The sequence below is a fragment of the Acinonyx jubatus genome, chromosome B4 (assembly GCF_027475565.1).
Source record: "Acinonyx jubatus isolate Ajub_Pintada_27869175 chromosome B4, VMU_Ajub_asm_v1.0, whole genome shotgun sequence".
NCBI lineage: Eukaryota > Metazoa > Chordata > Mammalia > Carnivora > Felidae > Acinonyx > Acinonyx jubatus.
Window position 1 is genome coordinate 47,038,466 of NC_069387.1, and position 21,280 is coordinate 47,059,745.

Here is a 21,280-nt window from a genome sequence, read left to right on the forward strand (position 1 = left end):
GTAGATGTAATTGAAAGGAATAGTTTTGGTTGGTGGATTTTTTAAAAATGACGTCACATATGAGATAGAATGAAGTGATAGGGAAGGTAACTCTCTTTTCTCAACAGAAAATTAGCTGTTCATATAAACCTGGCCCTCTGGTCTCTTCTACACAGAAATATATTTAGAGGGCAGTTGTGTAATATCCTGCCTTTTTATACTTCTGGGTGATTGCCCCAGCACACCCCTCCTCCACTTCCTAATACATAATTTCAGGTGTTTAGAGTGGAAAGTATCTTGTATTTTCTGTATCTGTGTGTATGTATGTGTTTTAGGTGAAGAAAAGAACTTTGATTTTAGGGCAGTGGTACATTTTGCACTTCCAGAAAAGTAAAATATTTTGGTTTGTGTATTAAAGTTTGTTTTCATTTGAATACAAAAGATTGCTTCTTAGGTTAATGCTGAAGATTGTAAGAGGTCTTGAAAATACTGAGGAACATAGTGTACAATGTAAATATTTATTAGTAGGACAATTTTGCTATTTGTTAGAAAGAGAAGTATACTTCTATAAACTTAAAACAAAGACCAGTGAATTGTCTGAATGTCTGTTATTTTGTTTGTTATTCTTTGAATAAAAAGCATGTTTTGAAATTTTAGTTTGATTTAGAAATTTTAGTTATGTTGCCACAAAGTTTTGACATATGCAGAATATATAATATTGAGACTAATGAATATTAAATTATTGGGGTCATTTTTAGTTTTGTAGATTTTAAACATCACAGAATTTAGTTTAGAGAAAAAGACTTAGTGATTAAGTCATAAACCATTAAAATTGTCTTTTTTCTTTAAATTATGATTTGAATATTTGATACATATATTTAAATACTTTTTTACTTATTCATTGCAGCACCTTTGGAAAGTGTTGAAAATTAGCAACATTTAGAAATAAACAGCATAAATGTTCTGGTGATTTTGTTATTTTTTCATGGTTTATCAATTGGTCAATAAATATTGTTCAATAAATATTGATCAGTTTTTCATTTGGACCATAATTTCATTCTTGTTCTTTTAATTTTGTATTATGTTGTAGATATTTATCTCATTTCATTATTCTTTTAAAATACTTAATGTTCTTTCAATGTATAACATTCTTGTAAAAATTTCTTTTAATGGGTATATAATATTTTATTGAGAAAATACCCCAAATCATGAAATATTCTTCAAATGTCTTTAAGCGGCTACAATATTGTTATATCTAATAAGAATGTACTGTGACTTACTAAGCATTTCTTTTATTGACCATTTGTTTGTTGCCCATTTCTCTGTTATAAATAATGCTACACTGAATATCCTTACACATGAGTTATGAACTGCATCTCTTTGAAATGATTTCTTTGAAATTATTGCTTCAAATATTGTTTCAAAGGGCTTTTAAGGTAATTACAAAATTAATAAAAATTTATTTTTTTGAAAAGCATTTCCCATACCACCATCAGTTTGGTGGCTGAAAAACAGTACCATAGAGATATAGATATAGATATAGAAATCGATATCGATATAGATATAGATGTATAGCTATAGATATCTGGTGAAGTTGAATTTTTTAATGTTTATGTATACAATGTTCTCATTTTTGTGAATTAGCTGTTTGAGGTTTTTTTAATCTTTTCTATGGTGGATGTTAATGTTTTTCCTATTGCTAACAGCTATTTATGGATATAAGCCTTTTGCTTTTCATACTTTTGGCAGGCTTTTTTTTTAGTTTATTACTTTTAAAATTGCTTATTTTATATATTCAGAAGTTTTCCTTTTTTTTTTTTTTTTTTTTTTTTTGGTAGTCTAATGCACTGCTTTTTCTCATTTGTGATTTCTTCCAGGACTTCTTTGCCTAGAAATAACCTGTTGTGAAATGAACTTAAATGTTCACTTATTTTATTTATTTTTTCTATGTATTTTAATGATTAAAAAAATAAGTGTTTTAATCTGTATGGAGTTTATTAGTTTCCAGTTTTTCCAAATACCTAGTTTTCTTAGATTCTTACGTTGGTGATCTTTTTTCTTACTGCTTTGAGTTGCTAATTTTGATCTTAAGTTACCAGGTTTGAGCTATAGTTCTGCTTCATTTACTGGGGATATTTAACTTGGTCCATTGGCTTCAGGAGTTTCTACAGATAGTAAGAAGATTCCTTGGTAGATCCGTTGATGGATTCCTTGATGTACACAACATTATGTGATTATGCCTATGTGCATTTTTCTGGGGAAAGAGTTATAGTTTTCATCAGCTTTTCACAGGAATATATAATACAAAATCTAAAGCTAGGTTAACAACCACTGTACCTGGGTCTTATCCATGTAGCAGTAGTGCACTGTTTTATTTGTTGTAGTGATAGTTTAGTTTAGCATTGCATTAAACTTAAATTGGGGTGAGTTTACATCTTTATACTGTGTTTTTTTTTCTCATAAATGGGATATATTTCCCGCAGATTCCACAAAATGTACTTTTTAAGAGAAACATTGGGAAAATTTGTGATACCTGTTATTTTTCATTAAGGTGTTATTAAACTTGTTCCCTAATGCTGATATGATGTTAATAGGGATAAGTTGTTAGAGGATATAGGACTACGTTTCTATTTTTAATCTGTCTTAGGACATGGTGATATGAAAATAGTGCAAGTATGAAGTTAGAAGTGAGAAAATAGGTTGTCCAGTTAAAGTATTCTTCAATATTTGAAACCAAAATTTTTCATTTACATAGACTTTTTTAATGGAAGAATGTTGGAAAGTTATCTAATTTTTCTGGCCAGGATGGTGCTAATGCTATAATAAAGTTAAAAACTTTTATTTTTAGTCCCTTGATAATAGTAAATTATTCTCTAATAAGGATGTTTCTCTAATTATTGGTATAAGTTCATTGTACATTAAATCTATTATTTGTGTTCATTGGCTTCATGAAAATAAATCTAGGAAGTAGGTAGAAATCATGTGTTATTGGCTTTTATTAAACTTTTTAAATGAACAATTCTCATCTTTGGGTCTTTTTCAAGCAAAACCACTTACAGAGATTTGCATATTTTACTTTTTTTATGTGACTTTTGCTCTTACTTGAAAACTTTTTCTAGTTCTGACAAATTATGATACTTAAGTTTTCAGACTATGATAGGTGAGAAATAGCAAAGTAGGGACAGGAGAAGTGGCTACCAGAGAAATGTATATGGATAAGAGGGAGGAGTGATGGCTAGCATCTTGACAGTGAAGATATGTTTCAAGTGTTAGAAGCAAGAATTTAAAGACTTAGTTTTGAGGTTATTTAATTTGGGAATTAGTGTTTTTAGAGCTGAATCCGTATTTATATTATGTTAATTATAATTGATGATCTTAAATGATTCTGAATCAGAATATTTAGTTTTGTTTAACTTGCTCAAGATTTAGTTTAGAAAGCCTTCTATTATGATTTTTAAGTTTTGAGGTATATGGAAAATTCGTGCACGGGCAAATCTACTTTTTCAAAGAAGTCACATGTGGGGCATATTACAGATAAAATTTAGGTGATGTTTTAACAAAATTTAAATGGTAGAATACAAAAAATCATTAAGTAGCTCTGGGAAGCCATAGTCCCTATAAGTTCCCCAGAGTATCTAGAAATTATGCATCCATTAGTGAAGCCTCTCTTTAGAAATTCTTATCCATTTGAACTTGTTATGTTCTTTATGTAACTCAAGACTTTAAAAATGATTTTGCAGTGTTCTTTCTGAGATTGTCGTGAAATCTACAGAGTAAATCAGTGGTTTATCCTGTCATTTTAGTTTGTTTAAGACAGAAAAGTGCATTGAAAAAATCAAACTTTGTGCTTCAAGTTACATGGTGGAAACCCATTTTGTATTGGAGGAAGAGAATATGAGTGCTGGCCAGCATTTTCATTTTTTAAATGCCTGCAAAATGAGAAGACCAGGGCACTAGTGCTTATTTGTACAATGTGAATGTCTTCAGTTGTGAATTTTGATCATTTGCATTTTTGAGTCTTTAAGAGAATGATTCTAGCATCTGCTTGGCCACTTTCCAAAAAATGTGATAGGCCTAAGGGTACAGTTGATAGCACCTTCCTGAGAGACTTTATAATTGGATCTACATAAACATAAAAGTCTGGGAAATGTAGATGACCTGTTAACTTGACTGTGAGAAATATTCTTTTATTCATATCTGCAGTTTTTCTTTGCTCAGAATATTATAACAATATTTTGAGTTGTTTTGTATCTAATAACTATGAATAACTAGCATATACCCTTTAATTTGGGAGAGAAGGCCCCTTTGATGTGAGATAGTAATGTCATAATGTCTTACTATACAGTTCTTTTCCACTTTCTTTGTTGTTTGTACATACTACTTTGGGGAATTACTGTCTTGGTGGGTATCTGGGAATTATGTGCCAGCACTCTGTGGCACTTTTACATTCTAATGAGAAATTTGACTCTGATTCTCAGAACTGCCATAGCTATTAAAAGATTTCTCCTTGAGTCAGTAGTTCTCAAAGATAATGCCTTCCAGTTGGTAGAAAGGTAAACCTAGAAGGTGAGAATAGAATCTGCCATTTTAAGAACCAGGAGGACAAGAGTTTGGTGAAACAATGAATGACATGACTGCTTCAGCATATTCTCAACTAAGGATTTGGAGTTGAGGAATGTTTCTGACTTCTTACCCTTATTAGATAAATGTCTTAAAAGGAAGAAGTGGTGAAAAATATGAAAGAGAAAAGAGACTATCTTTGAAAATTTCTTTTATTTCTTTTTAGATGGTGTCAGGAGTAATTGGATTACAGTAAAGGCTAATCTGCTCTGTGAGACTATTATGATGGTTTAAGGATGATAAGTGTTTTTCTCCTCTAACAAAGAAGACTGTTTAGAGTTTGTAGGTGGCTTTGACTTAACATATGGTTTCCAGGTTGACATGACTATTCCACAGTTTCACCAACCAGGGGCAAGGGAGAAAGGGCAGTGGGAGTATACACCTCATTCTTTTGAGAGCATGATCTGGAAGTGGTACATATCACTTTGACTCAAGTTTTATGGGTGTGGATTTAGTCATTGGGACATACTTAGCTGGGAAAGGAAGGCTAGGAAATGTAGTATCTAGCTGGACAATCATGTGCTCAGCTAAAATTAAGGAATTTTATAAAAGGGGATAAATGAGTGTAATAGAACAACCAGCCCTTTCTGCTACAAAAAGAAGCTGGAGAAGTAGTATCAAAGTAATTCATAATTTGATATTAAAAACTGTTTTTCTGTCTCAAGAGTTATAGTTATAACTCTATATCTTCTTTTCAAGTGGAATTTTGAGAACATTTGTTTGTGATTTGTGTCTGAGATTCTAGTTATGTGTGTGTGTGTGTTTGTGTGTGTATACCACCAAATAATGGTGCAATTCTTTCCCTTTCTGCTTGCCCTTGCAAATGTATTAAATTATATTTAGCTTTATAAGAATTGGAATTTTAATTTAATTTTAAAATCTCAGTGTAATATTTTTTTTAACTTTGCTAGTTGCTTATTTTGAAAGATGAAGGACTGCAGGTAAGGACTGTAATGACAGTCGTGAATCGCAATTATTTGAACTGCTTGCTTTAGTCTAAAGTTGAATTTATGTTTTTTAATTATTTTATTTTTAAGTAATTTCTACACCCAGCAGGGGGCTCAAACTCACTACCCTAAGATCAAGAGTTGCTTGCTCCACTGACTGAGCCAGGAAGGTGCCCCAAGTTTATGTTTTTATATTCTTTTCCAGATCCTGTTGTTTTGTAACTGTATGTGTGAAATATACATTTTGAAGATGGAAAATATAATTTTTGAGGACCTTGTAATGCATACAAGTAAAAAGATTGTGGTTGTAAATTCTTTGCATATAGGTAAAGCTTACTTGTATAATAAGTAGATAATTAAAAGCAGCTTTCTATAGATTATAAGTAAGACACAGTAGATATTTGTTTATGGCACAGACAGTGAAACTGTTGTGGGGGGAGATCAAGGAAATCTTAGAGGGTTGTATTTTAAGGGGTGAATTAGAAGGATATTCTTAGTAAAGGGAATAAATAAGGTGTTCAGAGTATCTATCAGAAACGAGAGGGGCACCTGGGTGGCTCAGTCGGTTAAGTGTCCGACTTCGGCCCAGGTCATGATCTCACAGTTCATGGGTTCAAGCCCCACATCAGGCTCTGTGCTGATGGCTCAGAGCCTGGAGCCTGCTTCAGATTCAGTGTCTCCCTCTCTCTCTGCCCCTTCCCCGCTCAAACTCTGTCTCTCTCTCTTTCAAAAATAAATGTTAAAAAAAAAAAAAAAAGGAATGAGAAAGAAGGTAGTGTGTGAGGAGAACTCTAAATACCACCTTCATATATAGATCCTTGAGTTTTGTAAGTAAGAGTCATTGCTGCCATAGTGCCTACATAATGTAACTAATAAAGGATATTGTTATTCTCAGAAGTTCTCTCATTTCTTTTTTTACTCTGTTTTACTTCCTATCTTGCTTGAAGACATTTATTCCTTTCTACTTCTTTGTTTTTAGTTGCATAATACTTCATAAGCTTCCTGCATTTAAGAATTATATCTTATTGATGTTTTTGACAAATGTCACATGTTAAGGAAAAAACCCTTGTAATTAGGAATGATAAGACCACTATTAAAAGTATAAGATTACTTTCCACATTGTCTTCCTTAAAATTCAATAAATATTTGTTTATTGAAAGGCAAGAATCCTTTTGTTTTAGACGAAGTGCCAAAAAGCGAAGTAAGATATGCTATAGTTCTTTTTTTTTATTTAACTTACTATTATCTACAGATGTTAGATTTTTTTTTTTTAATAATTGAACATGTAATTTACTTAAGCACCAACTAGATAAATGGACAAAAGGTTGGACAGGCAGTTTGCATATGAAAAATTATAAATTGTGAGACAACTTTTAGAAAGAAAGTTTTCCATCTCATTCATTAAGAAATAGAAGAAAGCAAGGAAACACCATTGCTCACCTATTAATAAGTTTCTAAGATTTAACTCTGAAGGACATAATGTGTGTAAATTAATAAGGGTTTGATAAAAAGATGGCATTAAATAATTATTTTGTGTTTTAAGTTTGTGTAATTCTTTCCTTTTCCATCAAACTTAAGTAATATAAAAGTTGGAAGATAGCAAATAAATGAAGAAATAAAAAGGTGAAGGATTTTCCTAAAATCAGTAATATAATGAAATGGAGAGAGCAATAATTTTATATTGGGATCTGGGAATTTAGAGTCTGCCAACACTATTACTTAATATAAAATGGTGGTACTACCTATCTGATAGGGTGGTTGTGAGGGTTAAATGAGATTAGATATAAAAAATACTTAGCAGTTTTTCCTGGCACACTTTTCTGTCTTCAATCAATTGAATCAATTAGGCATGAATATTTAAGAGGCAGCTAGTTGCAGCTATACGGAACCCTCAATGGAGGAGATATATAGAAAATGGCAATATTCTTGATTATTGGAGCTGGAATTTAAATGCATTTAAAAAGTAATTTCAAAAAGTAGTTTTAGAAGACCATTCACTAGTAGAGAAAAATAAGCATTTAAAGAAGTAATTTATTTGCAGGGCACCTGGATGTCTCAGTCAGTTAAGCATCTAGCTCTTGATTTGGGCTCAGATCATGATCTCACGGTCTGTGAGTTCTGCCCATGTCAGACTCCATGGTGACAGTGTGGAGCCTGCTTGGGATTCTCTCTCTCTGCCCTTTCCCTGCTTGTGTTCTCTCTCTCAAAAAAAAAAAAAAAAAAAAAAAGAAACCCCAAAACCCAAAACTTTAAAGAAGTCATTTATTTGTAAAGGTTTGTGAAGGAGTCTACCTTTAGAACTGTTTTATTTTAAAAGGCATTTAAAGAATAAAAGCCTTACAAGATTACTAAATTTGCTAAGTTTACAGCCATTTTCTCATTAATTTTTTATCTTCACAGTTGATCAGGTTTTTTCAGACAATCATCATTGCCAAAGTTAGGGATGAAATAATTTATTTTGGAGAACTAGATCCACATATGCCATCGTTTTTTGTTTTTTGTTTTTTAAATAAAGGGTGCAAAGTGCTCCCTCTCTCTTTATTAACCCTCCAGGTATGGAACTTGTTGGACATGCTCACTCAAAATTAAAGCCAGACAAAATGTCTGTTTTCTTGTAGAATCGTTCATGTGGCCAAGTTCCTGCCCCTTAAGAAACAAATTTCACCACATAAGTTTGTTTTCTGATCTTCTGATTATTTTATTTCGATGTTTTATTTTATTTACACAGGTTTAATGAATAGCTGATTAATATTCAAAGAATTCCCTATTGTCTGGTTAACAAAACTACATACATTTGACATGAGGTTTAAGAGTTAGCTTCCATCTAGGGGCGCCTGGGTGGCTCAGTTGGTTAAGCGTCCAACTTCAGCTCAGGTCATGATCTCATGGTCTGTGAGTTTGAGCCCCACGTTGGGCTTTGTGCTGACAGCTCAGAGCCTGGAGCCTGCTTCACATTCTGTGTCTCTCTCTCTCTGTTCCTCCCCTGCTTGCATTCTGTCTCTCTCTCTCTCTCAGAAATAAAGATTAAAAAAAAAAAAGAGCTTCCATCTAGATGTTTTGTAAAGTGTAATAACTTATCTGCTTGGTTACAAGATCAGGAACCAAGAGCCATCTAATTTATCTCAGTGAGTTTTCACCTGCAATACTTAAAACTGTAGGGTATTATGGTTCTGAGATTTATGCATTTGTCAATATTGTTCTGTCAGGAAATGATATTCTTTATTCTCATTAAACTTGGGAATCCATAAATTATAGAAGAATTACTAAATTGAATTTCTGGGAGGACTTACGAGGCATCATTTTTTGCATTTGCAGGGCAGTCATTTCTACATTTGAGGTGTAGTCTTTGTTCCCTGTCATACCTAATTATAAGCTACCTCTTTTTTAAATGTCACATTTCTCTTGTAGTCATGGTTACCAATTTGATTTATCCAATTTTATCCTGACAGGAAGGAAAACATTCTTATTGGAACTTTGTAAACTAGTTTATAAAAAAGTAAAGAGATTCAGTTTAGATAAAGCCAATAATATTTTCAGTATTTTTCTACAGAATGGCTTTTTAATTGTTCTGGTGGCTTATTAATTATAACCAGTGTTAAGATCTTTCACAGGATATTTTCCCCCTGGAATTCTGAAGATATTAGATCAAGATATTATTATTTATACAAAATGTATTAAAAATTTTTTTAATGTTTATTCATTTTTGAAAGAGAGAGACAGAGCACAAACAGGGGTGAGGTGGAGAGAGAAGGGGGACACAGAATCTGAAGCAGGCTCCAGGATCTGAGCTGTTAGCACACAGCCTGACACAGGGCTCGAATTCACAAACTGCAAGATTATGACCTGAGCCAAAGTCGGACGCTCAACTGACTGAGCCACCCAGGTGCCCCTATATGAAATATATTTTAAATTGAAGGTTAAGATAGATTAAGAAGAAAGTGTTTTCTCTTGTAACCGTTAAAAATAAAAAAAACATAGTTAAATCAGTTCATTTACTTGTAAGTAATTCTTGTTTCACTGATCTAGGGTTAAGTAATCTATTTACACAAAGTTGTCTGCACTGGACTAACAGAATCGTAGAAATCCTTACCAATTCTCTTGATTTAGTGATTACAGATGTTGATTCATGAAGGTAAGGTCAGCTTTATCCCAGGATGCCTGTATCCAGGAGTCTCTTCTACATAACAGTAACAGTTCAGATGATTTGGTACAGTCCTTTACTAAGGATCTTTTGATGTACATCTTTCCTTCTTTCCTTGGGTACAGTGGCAGCAAGGATGTTGACTCATTTTTGTTTCTTGAGTCTCATTGCTACAGTTGGTCTAGTTGCTCTCTTCATATGGTATACACTGCTGTTATTAGAATTTTATTCACAATGTTTGGATTTCCTTTACCCCTTGTCTGTGTAGCACCCTTGTTTTCCATGTGTCATGTCTTTTTATTGGTTTATTCATTAGAGGAAGAAGACCGTATTCTTTAGTAGCTTTTTGAGAAAGAGTAAATGGGAAGTATATTTTGTGAAACTGTATGTATCTGAAAATTATCGCTATGTATTAGATACTTGATTGATAGTTTGGCTAGGTATAGAAACCTGGGTTGGAAAATATTTTTCAGAAGTTTAAATGCACTGTTCCATTGTCTTCTTGCTTCTGTTACTGCTGAGAAATCTGAAGCCATTCTTATTTGTGATTTTCCCTTCACTGGCCGCTTGTAGAATTTGTTATTAGTCTTCAGTGTCTTGAAATTTCACTGCAATTCTTTGATGTGGATATGTTTATCATTGTTTGCTGGAATTCATCAGGCCCTTTCAGTTTGGCAACCCTTGTTTTTCAGTCTTGGAATTTTTTATTAAGTGATTTCATTGGTGATAGCTGTTTTCCATTCTGTCATTCCAATGTGAATTTTTGGAGGGGTACTTGACTTTTCTTAGATTTTTTTTCCGTTGTATTTACAACTTTGTCTTTTTGTTCAGCTAGATTTCTTCAACTTTGTCATCTAGTTCTTCTATTGAGTTTTTCATTTTTTATGTTATGTTCTTAATGTCTACTTTTTGTTTTTAGCCTGTAGTCTTTTTTTTTTTTTAAGTAAACTCTGTGCCCAACATGGATCTTGAACTCACAACCCCAAGATCAAGAGTCTTATGCTCTACTGTATGAGCCAGCCAGGAACCCCTAGTATTCTATTATTGACACATGATTGTATTATTTTTTCTTATCTGAGGATATTATTTTTTTTGAAGTTTTTTTTCTTGCATAGTCTTTGTGAGTTTTTTTGTTTAGGTTTGTTTTTTGGTTTGTTTTTGGTTTGTCTTCCATGTGAGACTTGTCTCGGTTGTCCTTTTTTTCTTGCCTGACTGTTGTGGAAAATTAAGAAGTTGATTAGAATATCTAAATTTGTCAGCTTTTAAACTTTTTAGGCTTTTCTGTGTGGGGTGGTTTTGAGAGCTCCCAAGACCTTACAGTCTTGTGTTTTGTGGTTTTTAAGTACACTCCGTTTTCATTTTCTTATGTGGAGAATAAGGGTCTGATTGGTAGCATTCTGGAAGATTAATGGAAGAAAAGGACTAGGTGTCTCTGCAGCCAGCATTTAGTCCCTCTCTTTTTGGTATGCCACTCTCATTTTTAAACGTGGATGTTGTCTTCATAGTTTTGCTAGGACTCTGGAGAGGAGGTATTCAGTGGAATGTGGTAAGGATATCGATGGTATCTTATTGATTTGCAAACAGCTTTCACTAGTATTCCCTTTTTTAGTCATACCAGCCTTACTGTTTGCTCCCTTCGTCCCAGTCGTCCTTGTTCTTTTAGTCGCTATGTCTTTTGAAGTTGCCGCCATGTAACTCAAATTGGTTCTTGTCCCCAGTGAAGCATGTACTATGATGTTTTGGGAACTGCTAAGTTAGTTACCAGTGGTTTTGCTTATTTTCATCTTCCCAAATCTTTTTAGCTATTTTCTTTTTTACTTTTCTCCTTGTTCCTAAGGATTTATGCTTTCAAAAACTACCTTCATTGTAGTTTTAGTGGGCTTTGAGAGAGGGGAATTATGGTGTTTTCATTTCATTGTCTTAATACCATTCTCATGTTTATTTTCTCTTTTAGCATATGTAAGATTGGTAATAACATGTAACTGAAGTATATTAGTTAAATAAAAGTGTATTTAGTTTTTACTTGATATAGTGAAACCTGTTATTTAGGTTCTATGGAATCTTCAATATTTTGCATATGTAAAATCTTGTAATAGTATGGTATATGTTATATAAAAGGTTATAGTAGTTAATTACAGTTATTCTCTTCCAGTTCTCTTTGTTGCTTGGGCAACCCATAGCAAATGGTCACATTCTCTGCTCATAAAAATTTGAAATTATGGTACTCTTGTTTTACATGATTATTAAGACTGAAATGAAAAAATTATGTGAAAAGTGCTAGTTTTTATTTAGAAAGAGATAAAACATTGAGTAATCATGGAAATGTTTACCTAATATTTGAAGTAGCTTTGAAATGTGTTTGCTTTTACAAATAAACAATAATTGGGTTCATTAGGACTTATCCTATTTAAAGCAAATTTCTTATATGACATAAAAGCCAAGCTGTATTCTTAGTAAAATTTGAAAACGTAAAAGTAAATAATATACCTATGTTCCATAATTTTCTATAGGCTTTTTTCATAGTTCAACTATTCTGAGCACATAGTAGATCCTATAAAAACACTAAAAACTGGACAATGCTCTACAAAAGGTATTTTTTCTATGTTGGTTTTTAAGTACAGAGGTGTTTTAGGACAAGGCTAAAAACTTGTTGACTCATTAGTTGACTTCTTTTTCCTAGAAAGTAAGAGTTGAGCTCCTGAAAATGAAAGTTTTAAAGATGTAGAATTTTCTGAGATTTTTATAGTAGAAATGAAAACACTGGGAATTAACTTAAGCTCAATATCCGTCTATTGAACAAATACTGTGTTTCACACTGTGGAAGTGAATGGGAAATGACATAAGATGTAATTTCTGTCCTTTAGGAACTCATTATAAAGATATAAGCAATGAAATGTGATAAGTGTAATGATGGTATGCACAAAAGATCTTGAGAGAGAAATTACAGCTGGCTTGGGGGATGGGTATTGTAAGGGGAAAAGAGAGTAAGTAAAAGATTGTTACTGATGAGATAATTTAGGTTGAATCATGAGTAAGATTTATTGGGTGAACTAGGGTAGTTTCTTTAGGATAGAGTGAAACATATGGGCAGTGGCACCAGTTATCTGAATAACAGTGTAAGTATTTTTCTTTTCTGAACTATTTTCATGATGTGTAGAAACAGAACCAATGTGGGAAGAAATGGGTGATGGAAGCTCCATGGGCTCAGACTGGGTGTAGTCTAGGATGGATTTCAGCTCTTAGCACTTTTGTGAAGTTACTTAATCTTTGAGCCTGTTGTTTTCAGTCATGAGTTGGAAGTAACATAACCTCATAGGATTAGTGTGAGAATTAATTGAAATGATGCATGTAAAACTCATCTGAAGATTTGATCTATATTAATGTACTTCCCTACTCCTTTGTTTTCTAAAGTCTCATGTGTGAAGTAGATAATCAGTATATTTATTGTTTTGTTTTTTTTTTAATGTGCCTTGGGATAATAGAGAAAATCTAGTACATTGGTAGTTAAATGATTGTATTGGCTGGAGGAGGATTGGTACAATGAGGGAATGTAGATTATGTCTTTTATTTTGAAGTCTAAATTGGGTGAAAAGGAGTTGTTATAGCTAATAGTAATAGCCAGCAACTTAGCTTGCTTCAAAAAGCTTAGACTGAGAAAAAAGTAGTCAGGATTTACATTGGAAAAGTATTTGGCAAGACAGGGGAGGCTTGGGGAGGAGGGGATGGGACAGGGTACATTTGAGGGTGTGTTACATAATTTAAATTTTTGTAGAACAGACTTCCAAAAGAATCTGCTTCCTGAATATCAGAAGTTGCTCATTCAGCAGCTTTAAAAATTTTGGCTATTTGTCTTGACATTAACCTTAGTCACATTTTAGTGCCACAGTAATGTCTATCCTGTTTGAATCTTTCACAGTTTACCAATCTCTTGATTTTAGCAACTAGATTTGAGCCATCCTCAGAGAATATTATTATTATTATTATTTTGAAGAATTAATCTGGCTTGGTTAAATGTAACCTTTTTCCCCCAATGTACTATTTGAAGCAGTTTTTACGTACATCGTCCAATTTGACTAATGGAGAATAAGTAGGGATCTTTTAAAAAGCTGAATAGTTTTGTTTCATTTTTAAACTTTTGTTATGGGAAGATTTAAATATATACAGAAATAAAATGAAATAATCAACTCCATGTGCCCATCACTCAGCTTGAACAATCATCAACTTATGGGGCCAATCGCCTTTTGAATATATCCCTTCCACCTCCCTGCACCCTTAATGAATTTTAATAAATACCTACATCTAGTGGTGGATAGACACAAGATCACATAGGGCAGCTAGATTTTAGGAAGCTTAACCAAGGCAAAGAGAAGGAAAAGGTGGATTTCCTAGATGATGTGAGCTATCTATCAAGCACACAGGTTCCTTCTGTGCTCTTGTCCTTCACTTCTCTTGATGGGTAGGTTACTGCCAAGACAGATTTGTTGGGATCTCGCTCAAATTTGTCTTGTTTATATATCCACTTTCCGACTGAATTTTACCCTTTTGTTTTCCCAATTTTCTTTTTTTCCTCCAGGGGTGTCTACATTCTTTATTTTTATTTGTTTTTCACCCATATTAAAATGTTGGGAGGTCTGTGGCAGGGCATGAAATTTAATTTGCCCTGGGACCAAACACTCACCTGGAAATGTCTTTGTGGCCATCTGGACTACAAAAGAGAAGAAATTGTTTTTATCTTTATAGCTGATGACTCAAAATAAGCTTTGTTGTCATTGTAGCTCTAATGACTCTAGTCTCTTCCCAGCGATTACTTAAAATTATTGTCAAGATTCAAAAATTTGACTGCAAGCTTTAACCATTCTGCTAGATTTGAGTACTTTGGGGCTTAGATTCTGTGGGGAAAAAGAGAATAATTAGCCTTCTATAAATGGAAATTGGCTATCAGGATTTAAACAACTTAATTTTCCAGAAATTTTAAAAATTGGCACTCTTTTTGTGATAAAAGTACTATAAAAGACAAAAAAAAAAAGGGCCTTGAGCAGACTTTTTTTTTCTGGACTGAAATGGAGGCTTTCTTTCAAGCGAATTCCCTGATGTTTGCTGTGTGTGATTTGGCTCTATCTCTGTAACTGCTAATATGTGGCATGGACTTCAAGCTGTCTGGGATCTGGATGTGCCCAAAGTCTGTATTGCAAGTCGGGGTGGATTCGCAGGCATTGTGTTACAAAACTGGCTTGCTGCCTTCTCTGTTTTCTGTGTCCTAACCAGCTGCATTGTTTGTTGCAGTATATGCATTAGCTGTTGTCTGTGTTCAGTTTCCTGCAGGCTGAAAAAGTGGGAGGGGCTTTCTTTGATACATAGCTGAGTTTTCACTGTGTGAGTTCTTGAGTGCACATTGCAGCCATCTTAATTACACTTTAGTGCAACTGAGACAGTGCAGCTGTCTCAAAATGGCTGCTGACTTAGTCTTTGTAGCTGCTTAGGCAGCAACTATGCCAGTGAGGAGACTTGGCACATGCATCAGGACCAGAGGTAAGAACCAATTACTCTTTATCTTTGAACATTTTAATTAAAAAATACTTGAATTTTACTGAGTTTATATAGCAAGGTGAACTTGGAGCTTGCTAAGAAGTTGAAATGTTTGCTTTAAGCCTCTTTTATGGAAACAGTACATAGGATGGTGAGGTCAAAGGTTAAATTCCTGTAATTTCTCACAATCTTCTGTTCTGTCATTGCCAGAACATTAGATCACCACAGTAGTGCTTTTCTGGCCCTAATTAACTTAGTATTCTTTTTGTGTTAGATATTTTAGTTTGCTTGATATTTTTTTGTAAAAATTAAAAACAATATATTTTCTGAATAGATTTTTTTTTTTTTTTTGGAAAGAAGCCATAAATAAGCCTTGTTTTACATGAAGAGTGAGATTTTTCTCTGTGTGTGTGTGTGTGTGTGTGTGTGTGTGTGTGTGTTGGAGCTTTTGTTTGGTAGCTTTCTGAGAAGAATGTTAATTCTCTGAATATAAGTCATAGTTACAGAAAGAAAAAAAAATTTAGCACTGTTAGACTTTTTTTGTATAGTGCGTTCCAATTTTTTCTCATTATGCTGCCTCCTCTGGGTCATTCAATTCTTTCATATTTTTAATGGTGATAACTTTTTATGCTAACTACTTTTTGCTTAAATTGTCATTCAGATTCAGATTTTGAGTTTAGAAACAAGTTCACATCTAGCTCTGGATACCCCCTTTTTTTTCCTAGCTAACGTGTTCTAATACAACAGAGCTGAAAGAAATACTCAGTTGTTTTAGTTAATTGATATTAATTGCTGATGTCCACATTAGCCTTAGTTTAAACCTGTGGTATTGTTAAAAATAGTATAATTCAATGATTTTGTAAATTTAGTTTCACAGTTTGCAAAAAGCTTTCTTAACATTCTTCTGAAGTAGAAATGTTTATTGAGATATGATAAGTTCATAGAGATCCAGAGAGTATGAAGTTTTTATTCATATATTTCAGACAGCAGAACTGTTACACTTTAAGTTCTAATGTTTAAATTGTGGTAGTTACTAAAATTTTTTTATAGATGGTATAATACATTTCTCTAATTTTGTTTAGAGTATTATGAATATATCCCTGACTAATATGACATAGAACAGTAAGTTTTGAACTTTCTAGATAGAGCAACTTTTCAAAAACAGCAATTTTTTGCACATTAAATTCTCATGAGAGACCCCTGTATTTAAAAGGGATACATATGGTGTTTTATTATTTTGTATTTATTTTATAATTTAAATTTATAGCATTTATTTATTGTAAGTTTATTTAATAAAATGAGAGCAATTAGGCTGTTATGATGAAAACAAAAGTTTGAAACCAGATGATATATGACAATTATAATCTATTAATGTTAGGATCTAGGTTGCTTCTTTATAGAACTCCAGGTGCTAGGGACTGTAGGATTCAGTATACTAGAACATATGTTCTTTATGTTTTTTTCTTTTTCTTAATTTCATAAAGGTAGAGTATAAGATCTATATTTGCACAGTTTAACAGTTTGGAATTGCTGCCTTGCCACAAAATTATGTTTATATTTGTTCTACTGTTGTTTTTTTTTTAAAAGAAAATAATTGCTTTTCCTAACTTAATCATTGCCCATTTATACAGTGGCTTAAAGTATATTTGGGATCACTCCGTTTCATTAACAGCTTTAACATATTTGTTTCACTTCCATTAGCTTATTATTTTGTGAAGTTGTTAGGACTCTTTTATGTGATGTGGTGGATTCTTGTAATTGGAACATTACTTTATGTAAGTACAGTCACATGAGCTTGCCCCCCAAAGAGAGGAAGAACAAATTCAGTGTGTGAGAGAGATTTTATCCATCATGCTTTTCAGTAAGGTTTTGCCCTAGAGTGAGTATGACACAGGAAGTGAATGTGTGATGCCCTTAATCATTGTTATTATTTTTATGCCTCTCATAGAATGAACAGCTCACTGTATATCAAATATTTCATACAGTCCAAGCCAGTTACTCAGTTTGTTCTTGTTTATTGCTAGAGAAAAACTTGTGAGGCTGAAATTATTGACTGACTGATGTTGATCTTCAGAGTGGGACCTTGGGGGAAATTTCACTTGTCCACTCTTTTTGCCTTCTATTGTGGATTATACAATTTATCTCTACTCTCTGCAAGATGACTCCATTGATTATTACTTGTACATGGGGAAACAGGAACACTGTGGTTACTTGGGATATTCTTAATTCTTTCCCTGCCATGTTGCATTTTTGCAACGATAAGCATAAACTAGACCTCAATGGGATTATTACTTTTGGGATTGGTGACAGTTTTCAAATTGTCTATGCTGAATTCCAGGTTAGCTATTAGGTGAATAACTGAAGGCATAATAAATCTGGGAGCTGGGTAATTAAGGTTTTGTGTTATTATTTTGTCACTTCTTAGCTCCCTATTTGTTTATCCTTTTTCCTAAGCCATTTCATTAGTATAAGCCTTTAAGGAAAATGTTGATGTAGTGGAAAGAACATGGATGAAGAGTTCAAACCTAAATTTGAGTTGTTTTTACTACTTTCTTCTTATATTGGTCAAGTCACTCCATTTTTTTTAAGTTTTTTTTTTTTTTAATGTTTGTTTATTTCTGAGACAGAGAGAGACAGAACATGAGTGGGGGGGAGGGGAAGAGAGAGAGGGAGACACAGAATCAGAAGCAGGCTCCAGGCTCTGAGCTGTCAGCACAGAGCCCGATGCGGGACTCGAACTCACAAACCGTGAGATCATGATCTGAGCTGAAGTCTGTTGCTCAAACGACTGAGCCACGCAGGCGCCCTAACTCATTCCATTTTCTGACTGTTGTTTCCTCATCTGTAAAATGGGAAAAAATTCTTATCTATTTGGCAAGGATAGGCTAAGAATTAGTTTATATAATGTTTCTGAAGAGTACCATAAAATACTTTACAAGTATCCAGCATGCTAATTTTCCAGTAATATTTGAATGCTTTCTACTTTATTTGCTTCTCAGATGTCCTGTACTTTATTAAATGTGATTGGATCAAGGAATGTGGCATGTTTAAACCATATGGGAAATTTCCCATATAGCTCATACTCAGAAGCAAGAAGTGCTGACTAATATTAGTACATCCAGGGTCTCCTGGGTGGCTCAGTTGGTAGGGCATCCAACTTCGGCTCAGGTCATGATCTCATGGTTCGTGGGTTCGAGCCCCACGTTGGATCTGTGCTGACAGCTCAGAGCCTGGAGCCTGCTTCGGATTCTGTGTCTCCCCCTCTCTCTGCCCCTCCCCTGCTCATGCTTTGTCTCTCTCTGTCTCTCAAAATTAATAAATGTAAAAAAAAAAGTTTCTAATATTAGTACATCCACATCCACTTGGTAATATGTTGTATTCATGTTTCTACTACTGGTCCTATTCTGTTACATAAATTAGCCACCTTTTGCTGTATGTGGATAGTGCCAGGTATGTTTATTAAGTAAAGCCAATGTAGAATGTTGACATTACAGAATTAGGGGAGTTAGTGGGAGAAATGTTTCAATTCTAGTCTGGCTGAATCCAAATATACCCTGAGAAAATAATTTCTCTGAAGAGATGATTTGAATTCAGGGCCTAGAATTTTCTGTGTTTCAGTATATGTGAGGATCTTAACAGTAGAGTTTTCTTTCAGTAGCCACAAATTGTCAGCGACAGACTTTATTCTTTAGCCGCTGTCCTACTTGTGCAGTCGTTAAAGCTGTCAGATTTTACGCAAAAATCTGGATGTCTCCTCTCTGAAAAATGGGCACTGCTAACAATGTATTTCTGCTTTAGAAAAATAATCTACAGTGGAGTAGCCACTGTCCCTTCAGATAGGGACTATATAGTTCACATTTGGTCCTATTCACTAATTACATTACCTGCTGGGCCCCTGTAAACTCCTTTTAAATCCCTATCCTAGTTATTTGACAGGTTGTTGACAGCCTTTTATATTTAGTATATAGCTTTTAACCTAGAAGAAATTAAACATAAGTAAAATCTAGCCCGCATTACTTGGCAGGAGAGACCACATATGTGAAGACAGTTTACTGGTTAGAAGGTGTGGCACGTTTGCTAATCTTCAGCCTTGTCCTGATTTCTGTATTAGAGTATGGTGTGGCTGATTGAAGAGATCCAGGGACATTAGCAAAAAGTGACAATAGAAAGAAAGTGAAGAGATTAAAGAAATACTGATTAGAAACAGGAGTACCTTGAGATCTTTTAGTGTGATAATAAGTCCTCTTTTCTTTAAATTTATCATTTTGATGTTTTTAATGATATTAAAAAAGAAAAAGTTAAGATATATATTCAAGATATACAGTTTACTGACCAGGTAAATAAAATACATTTTATAAAAGATTTTTGTTTAAATTGTTGAGTTGAAAAATCTTAGCACTTAAAATGAGAAAGTTGCTAGTAGAAAGCTTTCTTAACTGCACTAGACTAATTTTAGGGCCATCGTAGACTTATTTTTGTTAAAAGTTTGCTTCTGTTTATATAACATTCACTGTCTCAACTATTTTGAGACTATATTAATGATCCAGAAAACATGGTTGTTTATGATCATGATTTGATGTGTTTTTGAATTTCACATTTTCCAGAGTGAAAGCCAACTTATTAACATTCATGTAATATCATGACATTGCTAACTCTAGGGAAATGTTACTCTTTTCTGGAAAATGGCTTTAAGTTAGAGAGGAAACTTTAGTGGAAATTACAAAAGCATTTAACTTGCACAGGAAACATTTATTCTCCTGCTTTCCTAACTCTTCACACTTCAAAAAGAGATAGTGATTTGGGAGAAAGCTTAAAGTCTGTTCAAATAAGGGATTTTTTTTTTTAATCTCTCAGGTTAGAACTTCCACAGAGTTCTCTATTAGTAATTTGTAACCGTCTGTTCTTAGTCATTAATGTGTGCATATGGAAATGATGAAAACATGTTACTGATTCAGTGAATCCTTTGAGTTTAATGAAAGGAGGGACTTTAATACCATGTTTGAGGAGTGGCTTCTGCATCTGCCAAAGGACTTCTACCCTCCTTGTAGTAAACCAGGTGCTACTTACTCAGGAGTCATGTGACCTGTTGTTTTCCTTTGCTGACAAAGAAGTATCCTGGCATGCATAGTGGAAGCTATTAGTATGGAAGTCAAGAAATGATTATTTTTGTCTGGTACTGCCATTAATTGTATAGTTTTGGATAAATTACTTATGCTCTTATACCATTCTGCAACCATGAAATGAGAGAGGTAGTTGGATTTGGATTAGATAAGGAGTCAGGGAAGAACACAGACTTTGTGATCAGAGTGAAAGTGAACTCATTTTCTTTCACTGACTAGTTAGAAGTTTATATGAGAAATATATATATAATGCTCAAAGTATAATGTCTACCATAAGTGCTCAATAAGTCTTATGCATTATTTTTTATGGGATGAAGCTAGTTGCTTATTTTCAGACTTTAGTTTTCTTATCTTTAAAATGGGAATAAAGTCTCTACCGTACAGAGTTGATATTGGGATTTAAATGAGCATAGTATATATAAAGTACATAGTGCAGTGTGGGATACAAATTATTAGTAAATATTGGTTACTTTTTCTTCACAAGGTTCCCTCTGGCACATTTGTTTTTGTTTTGTTTTTGTTTTAGTTTTTCAAACATTATGTAATTGGAGAGAAATCTGGACTACTTGGATACTTTAGAAAATGATCTTTAGGGTAAGGGGTTGTTAGGGGTCTGGCTGATTTACAGTAAAAATGCCAGAAAGTAAGGTGTTTAAATCTCAAAGAGAGGACTTTAAAGAGCTCATAGAGGACACAGTAAGGATTCTTATTTGTGCTAAGGAAGCATGATAGAGTGAAACCAAAAATGGATTGTGAATTGATCAGTTGATTCAACAAATTTCACAAGTATTTATTATGTACCTGTTATTTGCCAGGCACTGTTTTGATGTCTGGCATACAAGATCCCTGGCCTCAAGGAATTTACACTGGGGCAGGAGAAATGGGAAGATAGACACTAAATATGAGTAGGTGAAAGTACCAAGGGATTGAGAATCCTGGAGGTAAGA

The 21,280-nt window shown here is 33.5% G+C and overlaps 1 protein-coding gene across 3 annotated transcripts in view; it reads left to right on the top strand.

Annotated features, from left to right (window-relative positions):
- The window catches only part of ATF7IP (activating transcription factor 7 interacting protein), a 122,500-nt gene that overhangs the window by 1,584 nt on the left and 99,636 nt on the right, over positions 1 to 21,280 (top strand). The window contains exon 1 of one of the 3 annotated variants that reach the window (XM_053225852.1): positions 9,263 to 15,216. The exons of 1 other annotated variant lie outside the window; for it this stretch is intronic. In XM_053225852.1, the coding sequence (XP_053081827.1) occupies positions 15,200 to 15,216 (17 nt within the window). In that variant the 5' untranslated portion in view covers positions 9,263 to 15,199. Of the gene's footprint in view, positions 1 to 9,262; positions 15,217 to 21,280 lie in introns of those variants that run through there. One more of the 3 variants, XM_027035610.2, reaches the window with a different exon arrangement.